Genomic DNA, 12,199 nt, shown 5'->3' with positions numbered 1-12,199 from the left:
GACATGTAGAAAAACTGTCACTCTCAACAATGAACTAATGGGAAGCTACAAGAATCCAATAGCTATCCTTTACCAATACTTATCTTTCATATCAGTCTAAAAGTTTATCCGGTCTTTCCTTAATTAAGCCATCATGTTGACGCTGTAACAGCTGCCTGATGTCTGAATCTATTCCAGTTACTTACTTGTCTTTGCAGGAACCATTATCTTCCTCAGTCCAAAGCGAATCGTGTGGTAAAGGAAGGTATTTACTTAGAAACAAACTCATGTCATAGTTTCATCATATATTTTTGTAAACAAGGTTCTCAATCATACATAAAGTGCTAGTCTATGGTAATGGACGACATCGAAGTGCAGCAATCTTAATAAGTGCAGTGCAGTATAACGTTCAATGCATTGTGACCAAAGCTTTACATATTGGTAAACTTGTTACGTAACAGTACAATCCATACCACTGTGACGTGACGAGAGGTAAAGGATTTCCCAAAACAATGAGGTAATGCTTATTTTCTTAAGTAGAATGTATAAATTAAGGCAAATATGCATGATTTTAGAACTGATGCTGATTATCCTTCCTATAACTAGATGTAAAGGCTTCCCCAAATAATCTAATAATGTATACATCTTTTCCCTAATTCAAATTGAGGTGGATATGCATTACTGTAGGTGTTTAGTTCACACTGATTACTCTCCATGTCAAGTCCTTCCTTATCTTGCTTACAATTCATAATGAGCAAATGAGCAAATCCTATATAGTAATGATGACTTTCCTGTAACTCCCATTCACAACACTCTTACCATCTTGATATAATTCAATATGAATCATAATAGCAAGAATAGTATGGATATAAAAAGAATGAAGTTTTGAGACAAGTAAAAATTCCACATTTCACACAAATACATATATAATACTGCAAAAGTATACTGAACAACCCATTATTGAGTTGCACAACCCTGATCAGACTCTTTGTGTGATGGTGGCACCCTCTAGACAGACTAGGTCCATATTATGAAAAACTTTGCTCTCACCATGACTGTTTTCCAAGGCCACAGAGATGACTAGCCGAATTCTCAGGAGTGTTTCTCCTATTAATAAGGCAGAAATGTTGTTAATCTGTCACTAGAACTGTGAAAACATCCTTAAAAACCCATGCCACTTCAACTAGAGCCTCCTGAATGTAGAGGAAGTGCAGTCCAGAAGTGTTTAAGAATATGGTCGCAAATTTTACTCTTTATCATAGCGAGTACTCTAATATTCTAAGAGCAAGGTGTGCATACTCATACTTATAACAAGGTAACCCAATATATGTGCTCTTTACACACTCCACTATCACCTCCATTCCTCATCCTCTTCATGACTCACTTCATTCTTCCTCTTACTATCTTGCTACCACACAATTATCATGACCACCACCATCACCATCCTTCTCAAAATACTGGCCTCTTCTCTTTCATCATCCACTAATGCACTACCATCTCCTATCCTTCTCCTCCTCCTCCTCCAACTATGAGCATCTTCCCCTCCTCCCATTATTCCATTACTCCCTCCCCAATTACTGTATCCTTATAAATATAATAATTCAGAGGTAAAAGCTCATAAGTATTATTTTTGAGAATTGCTGATATAAAAAATTGCAGTGCATGAATGAATGAATAAATGAAGCAACAAGCTTATAACAAAGTATGAGAATGTGGAATATACATCCAACAAGAATCAAATAAATGTCTCCCACTTATTCATACAAAAAATGCTTGGTGTGTGTGTGTGTGTGTGTGTGTGTGTGTGTGTGTGTGTGTGTGTGTGTGTGTGTGTGTGTGTGTGTGTGTGTGTGTGTGTGTGTGTGTGTGTGTGTGTGTGTGTGTGTGTGTGTGTGTGTGTGTGTGTGTGTGTGTGTGTGTGTGTGTGTGTGTGTGTGTGTGTGTGTGTGTGTGTGTGTGTGTGTGTGTGTGTGTGTGGGTGTGTGACAGCTTTGGTCAGTGTCTGGTGTTGGCACATAATAAAGTTTCATTTGCTTTGGTGTGGTAATCCCTGCAACAAAAAATCACAGACCTTGCACTGTGACGGAATGACAGAACCCAGTAATGGCACAGAACATGCTTCACATACAATAGTAAAAACACCTCACCCTCAGGGATAAACATTATAAAAATGACACCAATAACTTCACAAAGCACACTGTATATAATATTTAATAACAACAAATCAAAGTCCATTTTCTTTAACACAATCTGCATGGAAGATCTCATGATGCCTTCCTGGTACCCAAGGAAGATAAGCCTGCCTGTGGCAATCAACAAGACTTAATTAAATGGAAGATACTTGTAAGTCTGCTTGTGGCAATCAACAATCAAAATGTATGACTTTAAATATGTATAAGTCAAGAAAATGCCAACAGAAAAAGGAAAATCACAGTGAGATACATGAATTGCAAAATCAATTGTGTTTTGGCTTCCTAATGCAACCCTCCCCACCACATGAGGCCCCAGGAGAGCCCCCAGTGCTGGGGTGGGTGGCCACACACAGCCTCTTCAGGGCAACACACTGCATCGTGCTACATTGATATCAGCAGTGCACTTGGTAAGTTGCAAGGAAATTTTGTTTTTACACACTTGTAGAAGATATTCAAGGAACATACAATTTATATGTAGTTATTTATATATGTATGTATATGCATATATATAAATATGTACATTCAGGACATTCAAAGGAATGATATGAAAAGTATCACAGCAATGTTGGAAATTCTTTCACTGAGGAAATTCAGAAATGCAAAGTTTGTGATATTCGGAGGGAGTCAAGTGAAGCGTTTATAGCAAGAATATCAAACAAATGAGCAAATTGAGCAATGGCTGCTTCTTAATGATATCCAATGTGCCACTGGAAAGTACCCAATAAGAGTTTTGGTGCTAGCATAGTACAGCATTGTAGCAGAAGAGAAAGTGCAAGGAAAAGTGATGTAAGACTAATGTCCTTCTAGCATACTGAACACCGGCACGCTATGCTGGCCATCATGCAGACTACAAGCACATGACAGAAGGGCCTACCAAGCCTGTGGTTAACACTCTGCCCCAGTACACCACCACCACCACCACCACCATCTGCCTTCCCTTAACCCTCAACAAATAGAAAATCTAACTCAAGTGAGGGACATAAGCACTGAGGTAGCCAACTTTACCAACAACCAATAAAAAGGTTCTCTTTTCTATACTTTTATGAAAAGATCATGAAAATGTACTTAAATACTTTTCATAAACTTGCCATTTCTTCTGTCTCAGAAAAGAAAGGAAAGAAAATAACTGAAATTTGAACAAAGTAGCAACAAATCCAATATACATGCATGTGTATAAAAACACCGAGATAAAACATTTCACTTCAGACTGTGAAGCAAAATAACAAACAAGAATATCCTGGTGAGGAACACACAGGCTGAGTAACAAGATGGTGACAGCCCTGCCTCAGTACTGGAGCAGACATGGTTAGAAACAAACAAAACACCTATACAATATAAAAAATATACCTGTTCCAAATGATCTGACTAGGAACGTTCTACCTAACTCATTACTTTGGTGCTGCACGAGTAACGGTACGATTTGTGCAGAGACTAAAACTGTGCCAATTAAACAAGTAACATCTACAGTAACAAATTATTCTGCACCTGTGCAAAGATGACAACTACAAGGTGTGTTTCAAACAGTGCATACAAGAAGGTGCTGAATATTTACTCCAAAGCTCCAGTTGAGGATGACGTGTGTGGTAAAAACATTGTACATTGTATACCCCGTTTGTGCATATAAAGGATGATACATCACGGATAACAAATCCTCAGCTAACTAATTGTCAGCGTGTTAAGTCTTGCTGTGTGGGAAGCGTCTGTGACATGATATGCTTCAGGATTGTGCTGCTATTGAATCCATGACTGCCTGGTGAAGGGACAACCAAGTGTGTGTTGACTAGAATGTTTCAGTTACTTGAGAATATTTAGTGTCACATCCACAACACAACAGTCTTACTGACCTTGTAGAAATTGGAATTAGCACTGGTGATACATCTAACCTGCTCGTACCTTGTATCAAAATGTGTCAAAGTGTGGTAGAAATGTTATAATTTAGTTTTTAACCCTCTATAAAACAGTGAAGGTTGGAATGACTCTATAGTTACCAAGTGTAAAACCGTGAGTTAAATCCACAACCCTCCCACATTCAAGACCTCTGCTCTCTTTTAAAATTGCATTATCAACTCTGCTTTTTTTTGGCTGGAAAAATATTTGCGACATTCTTACATTATGATATGTCTACTACTGATATATATATATATATATATATATATAAAGTCTGATCTAAATGGTTCAGGAATAGTATATATGTAGGTCTTTTTTATGATAACAAACTATAGTCCTGCTCTATGGTGACACTAGGTAAACAAAGCCATCACCTTCTCAACTCAAAGCCTCGGTTGTCAAGGATCGCAGGTGATGGACGTCCCCGTACACAACCTCCCTGTACAAAACTATCATCCGTAGTGGAGATCAAAGACACATTATTCCCGCACTTCAGGCTACCATGAATGATATGGAAGATCGCATGGATGGAGGACACTCTGAAGTACCACATTTGTTCCAAAATATATGAGCCACAGATATTTGTTAGGCTAAAAAGTGCAGTCATCTATGAGTAAAAGTATTTGAAAGTAGATGTTGAGAAAACAAATTAAGTAGAAATTTATATAACATTGTTCTAACATCAGTGTGTTCATCCCCCAAAACACTTGCTCTGAAATGAAAACTTACTCTGAAAGGAAGTCGTTCTTACAAATTCATTCTTACTTAGCAGACGAGATATTTACGAGAGGGTGACAGAAGCTCTGAGTTGTTGTGACCACCCCACACACAAACCGAGGGAATGACGCACTCTCAGACAATCTTGAGGAAACTGCGTGGGTCGGTGGAGGCTCGGCGACGGGGAAAGGGGATCAGGATGTGGAGGATCCAGTACCGTCCAAACACGTGGAGGAAGTTGTGGAAGGCTGAGCGGTGAACCATGAGCAGACCCTGAGGCACAAGGCAACGTGTCATTCCATCATCGTCGTAAGTCTAGTTTTCTCTCATGAATACATTTTGCAGGAAAGTAATAAAGAAATAAAGAACTTTGAAAAACATCTACCTCTGGCATTCCCTTCAATAAAAACAGATTAGCCAAGGCAAGGCATCCACACACAGCACATTCACATTCACAAGCATTCCATCATATATTGGCCTCTCACTGTCACGCTGCAATATTAGCACAAACATTACACTGCATATCCACACACTACAAGCCTTGGATATTCAGGCTTAAATGAAAAGAAAACATGTTAATTTTATCTCCACAACAGCCAATCACCCCCTGCAAGCATCAACAACATGCCTGAGTCCTGTTACCTTGTTGTACTCGTAGGCTGTCTGGCCTCGAAGGACATACACAAGCTGCTGTATCACGCAGAACCCAGTGAAGACCCCTGTGGCTGAGGACACGTAGAGCAGTGTCACCCAACCAACCTCTGCCAGCTGGGCCTGCAGATACACCCACACAGAGTCAGACCTCCACTCCCACAGCACAAGGGATGTTAAGGTATACATTCTGTTATCACACACAGAATTAAGGTCACTCCCACAGCACAAGGAATATTATAGTGTACATTCTCTCATCACACAGAATTAGACCTCCATTTCCACACTACAAGGGATATTAAAGCGTACATTGTCACATCACAGAAGGGGTGGTAAAAATGAGGCTTCCTTAAGTCCCCACCTTGTCCAGCATCCACATGACGAGGGTGACGGGATAGAAGTAGTACAGGAACTCAGAGGACCAGAATGCCCTCAGGTAGGTGCCAGAGTAGTAGCGGTGAAGCAGCCTTGCAGAGTACAGGCACCTGTGGGAGTGTGCTGGTGTTAGTGCTCTGCATGTGTGAGATGAACTATTTGATCCAGGATGCTACATCAGCTACCTAGTATATTTCTGATATTTTGAGGAAAGAATCTATAAAAAAAATAAATGAATAAATAAATAAATAAATAAATAAAAAAATAAATAAAAAACAAGCATTCATGAAGATACAGGACCCTTAAACTACTAAACTGCATGCATATTATATCAGGTATGCATAAAAGACTTATAAAAACACTCAAACACTTATATGGATACATATGTTCCAACTGATGCTACTGTATGATATCTATCTATTCTGCTGTGTGTACTTCATCCAAGACAGGCAGAAGAGAATAAAGCAGCAGATAATACTCACCCAATGCAGGCATAGAAGCAGAAAAGGATGAAGTAGCAAAGGTTGTAGCCCCCAACACAGGTGCCGAGGAAGAAGCAGTGGTGGTCGCGCTGGTGGATGCAGCGGTCACAGAGGGAACAGTGGTGGCTGCGCTCTGGCTTGTAGATCTTGCAGGTGGGGCAGTAGCGCAGCTGTTTGCAGTCATCGTGGGACAGGCCCGGGGCTAGCTCACTGCAGGCCACGGGGAGATGAGGGGGGAAGGGAGGGTGGTGTACTTTGCAGGAAGAAGTAGACTTTTGATATTAGATGCATATATTTTTATCTTATTGTATTTGTGTATTATTTTGTGACTTTAAAATGTGTATACAAGTGAATGTACAATTTTTAGTAATTATTTTTTTGAGGTATGCTACTGTGTACTTTGTGTTGTGTATCTTGCTTTTTTGCACCCAAGATGCCTTTCCACGCATACTTCATTCACCTGGTGTGTTGATAGTCATAGTCCAAATTAGGCATAGCAGAAGCCAGAGGGGCATAAGCGGGTTTGAGTGTGAGCCATGCCTTGCCACCCCATGCACTGCATCAAGTTATGCCTCCCCAGCTCACACAAGGCAGTTCTCAGGATTGTGGTCACCAAGCCAAAGCACCACAACACACAGACACCCTTCAGATTAGCAACTACAAGGCACGGGGTTCTTTGCGCCAATTTTCCCGTCATTCAACAACACGAATGTGTATGTATTCTGATGCTTCTTGCTCCAGACAGATCCATGAAGATGACCACAGCAGTAAAGTTTTTACTTAGTCCTATCCATACACATTCCCTTTAATACTCTTTTAAATACATTTAACTTTTAACTGCAACAGGCTTTTTAGGTCCTAATGTCTCAGTTTCCTGCACTGTTTTCAGTATGACCCCTCCCCTCATATCCAACAACATCTAAGTTATCTGCAAGTGGTTGCAGTTGCCTCCCTGCTGGTTCTGTTTAAACAACATTCTGGCAGTGCACTCCATATCAAGGATGGTATTCTGCTTGTACAAGATAATTTCGACTGTTTTCCCCAGTCAAAAGACTGGCTCACCACAAATGTCAATCAATCAGTTTCCCTGTACGTGAATGATCACATGTATATTTCTTCAGTAAGTGTCTAATAGTGCATGGTTTTGAATTCCAATTCATTCACATTGCCAATATTGGAAGTAGTGAATGTCACAAAAGGTGTAGTGTGTGTGTGTCTAGCAGCATATAAATCTTACTAATACCAGGCACCAAGGATGCAAGTGTCCTTATCCCCACAAATTATTTTTATAGAATTGCTCGAGGTTTTAGATAATTATAACAAGAGAAGGGTTGCAGGAAACTTGTACACATGCATATGTACTTCTAGTCTAATTAATTTGGTAATATATTTTTTAAGTGCTAGCTTAGTGTTCTTTAATAATCTCTTTGAACATTTTTTTTTCCATAAATATATGAAGAAAAGCTTTGATTTACATCATTTCATACAAACAATTACTGGTATAGTATTCTTGAACAGAACATTTTGGAATGACTGACATACCAGCCAGCAAACAGCTACAACAGCATGAGGAACTTGTAGAATAATGAATGGAGGAAACTCACAGCCCCCTTGCACCTTCATTCTGCTGTGCCATACGACCATGTCTATATCCTGTTATTTTGCACAAAGATATGGAAAATGAAACTAATACGTACATAGTGAACTTACAGTACACTCTCACTCCCAGCTCATTTTTAAATCTACTACTTATCTACACACCAGGATGAGATCCCCCTTAAAGAAGGTAACTGAGGTGAGGGTCGATATAAAAATACCGTAGAAGGGATCTTTATGGGCAAGTTGCATTCTAGGGCCTCATATTACAGTGCAAACAACTGTGAGGTTTGGTGCATGTGGTGTGTGAGGTGGTACACTTGTGACAGGTCAAATTTATGCCAAAACAATGCTACATAAGAAGAGCATTCCAAAGTAGTGCTTTCTGAGGTAGCTAGCCAATTAATACACTAACCTAATGTCCAATGTAGGCTTAGATGCTTGATTATGAAAAGGTAACTACATAAGACTTTGCATGTATTAAGATTTTAGGAATAATTTGACTGACATTACTGTTACATATTATCAAAAAATCACTGTGTAAAAATACAAATATACATCTACAGGGCAAATTTTACTATGAGGTCCAATTACTCTGTGACCTTTAACTTTCACTACAAAATTAAGTCTATTCACTTCAGCTAATAACAACACACTACCTATTTCCAGAGGATTTGTCAATGTAGCTCTTGGTGCAGAAAAAGAGCAGCCAATTTCCAAAAATTTCAATGCTGAAGAAGTACACAAGAATGGTGTTCAAACCGCTAGCTTTCATAAGCTGTGGACAGAGAGAGATCATGTGAAGACGTTATTCTTACACAAAAACAAATTCAACAGTCTCACTACATCTTGTCTTTCATGATGGCATGCAGGCTAACCATCAAGATTATGTACATTTCTGAAGTAGTTGTGGCATGCATTAAATGAATACAGTACAGCACTCCTGGGTCACCCTCACACTGGCAAAGCTGCTGCAGGCCCCAGTGCTCCTAGTTAGTCATCAGCACATGTTATAACTAAAGGAAACTTCTCTCAACATGTCTACTTCTAACAAAAAAAGAAAGATAAAAAGTTTCATGACAACTAATCAATTTGCAAGTTGCACAATTTTATCTGTCATGACTTATCAAAGAATGTTCTGTCAGTAGGTACATAAGTCAAACTACCAGAAATAGAGATTGGGTTTGGTTCCACATAAGAAAGGGTAAGATTCTCATTTTTGGATATTTAAACAGCAACCAAACATTATGACAAAAAAATTAAATAATAAGCCAATGATGCCCAAAATGGAAGCATACACCCAATGAAAATATCAATTTGCCAATACCATTTGCAATGTGCCCCTCAAAGTGAAGGCAACCAAAAAAGAGTAAACTGAGAGGTATGAGGAAGACACTACCTGATGAAGGTAAATGGAAGGTGAATTAACTTCCATGATGAGTGAAGACGAAGATGATAAAGAGAAAGATGGAACAAACATGAAAACAAAGAAGACAAAGCAGGGATAAACTGAGCAAGGAATAGGACAAAGAAATAGGAATGAGAAAAAGGGAAAGCCCAAAATTAATAAAACTACTTAAAGTAGACAAAAACTATCCAAGATAAGGATATGATACTTGAATTATCAAACTACCCAAGGAAAGGATATATCAAAGAGTTCCCTGAGAAAGTGAAGTGACTGAGCGACTGAGGTACCTGATATGAATGATAACTAAGAAGCAGGATGATGACAAGTGTTGTGGCAGGTGCAAGGCTCGTGATGAAGTCCACCACCCGCCTCAACAACACAAACTTGTCCGTGTTGAGGAAGAACCCATACATCCGCCGACACAGACATAGTGGTGACCGCATCCAGTCTACTGGTGGCAGCTCCTGGCGTGTGATGTGGTGGCGTTGCCCCGTGTTGGCTGCAGAGGAATGGAAATGGAGGCCATCAGTAGAGGGAAACAAAGGTGTTACTAGGAGAAACAAGTTAGTGTGAGGAGTGGATAGTGTTAATAGTTAAGGAAAGGAAAGTGTCAATGACTGGAAATAAGTGGTGGTGTAGGAAGACTGTGTTTGTTGGTGAACGCAGCTCTTGGTGTCAAGAAAAAACACAGTGAAGAATCTATAGAGTGTGTGGAACAAAAGAATGATGTGATAAAAATGTAAGGAGAAAAATGTGCAACACCGGAAAGAACTAAGAGAGGGACAAAGGATATTAATGAAAAGGAGGCCAGGAGAAGTACAAGGCACAGTTAACTTTCCTCCAGAACAGCAGCTAGGTTCCTGAGCATGGCATGCCCTGTGAATTTTGTGCTTGGCATAGTCCCCTGATGGAGTGACTATCTTGAAGGCAATTTCCAGACCATAAAGACAATTAAATGATTCTCGAGGATGTTTCTCTCAATGATGATACAGAAAACCCTGATACCTTCCCCTAGAGCCTGTTGTAAGCATGAAGATGGGATAAGGCACCAAAAAACATTTTGGGGATAATCTTACCAACTGCAGCTCTTCCCCTCCCACCACCAGTTAAGTTAAGTTAGGTAAAGTTGGACAACAAATTTCCCAATTTTTCAAAATATGGTGTCTCTTCCTTAGGTTTTTTTTGTTGTTGTTGTTTTAAGTCCAAATTAGGGATAGTTTGGCTTTCCCACCAGGAACCCAAGCATGTTAGGGATAGAAAATGAGAAAAAGGAGACAGGATGTATTGTGTTAAACTGCAATTTTACTGGCAAGGATAGCGTAGCTGTGGATATGGAGGCCACCAAGTGGCAAGGTCAATGACTTCAAAAGGTCAGGTGAGCATACCTAGGGGATATGGGGGGAGTGGGGGAGGCAGATATTACCTGTTTATTGACTATTATTTAGGGATTTCTCCCAAAAGTGTTTTCTCCTTTGACTTGACATTTCCCAAATTTGGCTTATTTTGGCCTCCCCCACCTTATAACCCTATGTTCCCACCAGGTCTCCATGCTAGCCTGTCCTTTAGAGGGGAGACAGTTGAATACATAAGCAGCCGCTATTGCTAAGATTTACACACTTAGGAATAAAGGCTCTAATCCCATTTCAATCGAGCAATAGCGAGACGCGAATCAGGGTTCTGTAAAGAACTGATGCATCACGACCTAACAAGCAGTCACCTAAACCTAACTACCCTTTACAACACACAAATAAAACTGGTCACAGCCACTTCTATTGAGGTCTATGGCCTTGTAACATGATCATTAGCAACACTGACACGAACTACTACACACGTAACCTAATGTAGATACCGTAATCTACCCATTTCACTAACTGCCCTTAATACAATACAAATACAAAGATAAGCACTAGCATCTCACTACAAGCAATCATGGACGTGAAACAACACCAGTGACACCACTGACAATAAACAACTACACAGATAACCTAACAAATCTAAACATCTAACATAACACCGCCCCTTTTGAAGCACAACCCTTGACACCACGTAAATACAAAGCACACGAACACTTCTATTACAATTATGGACGTGGAACAAAGCCATGAACACCACTGACAATAAATAACTCACAGTCTCTCAGCCTTAAATTAGAACCGAGTGATGGGAAATACGCAGCCAGCACAGACATGCCTCCATTACCTTCCTAAACCCCGCCTTGCAAGTGGAGCTGAAACGCCTCATTTCACCTCATTTTAAGCTTTATTTAACAACCTACAAGCTATTTAAGATTTATATAAGAGGAGTCATGTGTGTCTTTATCTGTTTAATATAGGTTCAATGGTCAAAGTTTGGTATATGAGCGGTTTATGAGGGATTTGTTTCCGTAATTTTGTCCCCCGCACTGAGGTGTATTGATTATCGCAAGGGTCTCGTTACATTCATGCCATGTTCTCGTCTTTATTTCCCTCTTTGAGTCTTTGTCTTCATTCATATTAACGTGTTTTCATTTGCCGTGATCTGTGAAGCTTTCTTGTTCCCGTTCAGTGTATATTTTCGTCAATACGGTGTTTTGATTATTCAGAATTTGCCTCTTTTTGCACACCAAGTTCTCTGTTTCCTGTCGTCATGGCTTATTCTCGCCGTGTATTTCCCTTGATATTCATTTATCTCTTGCGCTTGTGATGGTAATGATATATATAAGACTTAGATATATCCTAGTGTGAATCTGAAACACCCATTATACTTCATATATCGATGCAATAGACAAGTAATGGCAATAAATTAATGCCAACGCCAACGTCAAGGAGAAAAAATATATAAATAAAATAAAATAAAACAATAAATGAATGATGTTTAATTACAGATGAACTTGTATTGTTCTTTAAATTTTGACTAGTCAGCGTTGCATGGAT

The 12,199-nt window shown here is 39.5% G+C and overlaps 1 protein-coding gene across 3 annotated transcripts; it reads right to left on the bottom strand.

The window, feature by feature from the left end:
- Window positions 1–269: 269 nt before the first annotated feature.
- Window positions 270–11,576, bottom strand: LOC135111647 (palmitoyltransferase ZDHHC22-like). Of its 3 annotated transcripts, none has more exons than XM_064025161.1 (7): window positions 11,418–11,576; window positions 9,575–9,786; window positions 8,539–8,657; window positions 6,284–6,493; window positions 5,788–5,911; window positions 5,418–5,549; window positions 270–5,048 (listed from the first exon to the last, which is right to left on the bottom strand). In XM_064025161.1, the coding sequence occupies exons 1-7, from the start codon at window positions 11,473–11,475 to the stop codon at window positions 4,911–4,913; spliced, it is 993 nt and encodes a 330-aa protein (XP_063881231.1). In that variant the 5' UTR covers window positions 11,476–11,576; the 3' UTR covers window positions 270–4,910. The 3 variants fall into 3 exon arrangements, with proteins under 3 accessions (XP_063881231.1, XP_063881233.1, XP_063881232.1); XM_064025163.1 differs by having other exon boundaries at window positions 11,487–11,506; XM_064025162.1 differs by lacking the exon at window positions 11,418–11,576 and adding an exon at window positions 11,206–11,233.
- Window positions 11,577–12,199: the final 623 nt, after the last annotated feature.

Source organism: Scylla paramamosain, chromosome 22, assembly GCF_035594125.1.
Source record: "Scylla paramamosain isolate STU-SP2022 chromosome 22, ASM3559412v1, whole genome shotgun sequence".
NCBI lineage: Eukaryota > Metazoa > Arthropoda > Malacostraca > Decapoda > Portunidae > Scylla > Scylla paramamosain.
The sequence above is the reverse complement of the archived record's forward strand: the minus strand, read 5'-3'. Positions and strand labels throughout refer to the sequence as shown.

What these genes read in the sequence shown, in the direction of transcription:
- LOC135111647 (XM_064025161.1), bottom strand. Translation starts at nt 11,475, where the DNA reads ATGTCTGTGCTGGCTGCGTATTTCCCATCACTCGGTTCTAATTTAAGG. An exon ending in TAATTTAAGGCTGAGAGACT is followed by an intron (nt 9,787 to 11,417) that starts GTGAGTTATTTA and finishes ATTCCTCTGCAG; the next exon opens with CCAACACGGGGCAACGCCAC. An exon ending in TCATGTGGATGCTGGACAAG is followed by an intron (nt 5,550 to 5,787) that starts GTGGGGACTTAA and finishes GTGTATCTGCAG; the next exon opens with GCCCAGCTGGCAGAGGTTGG.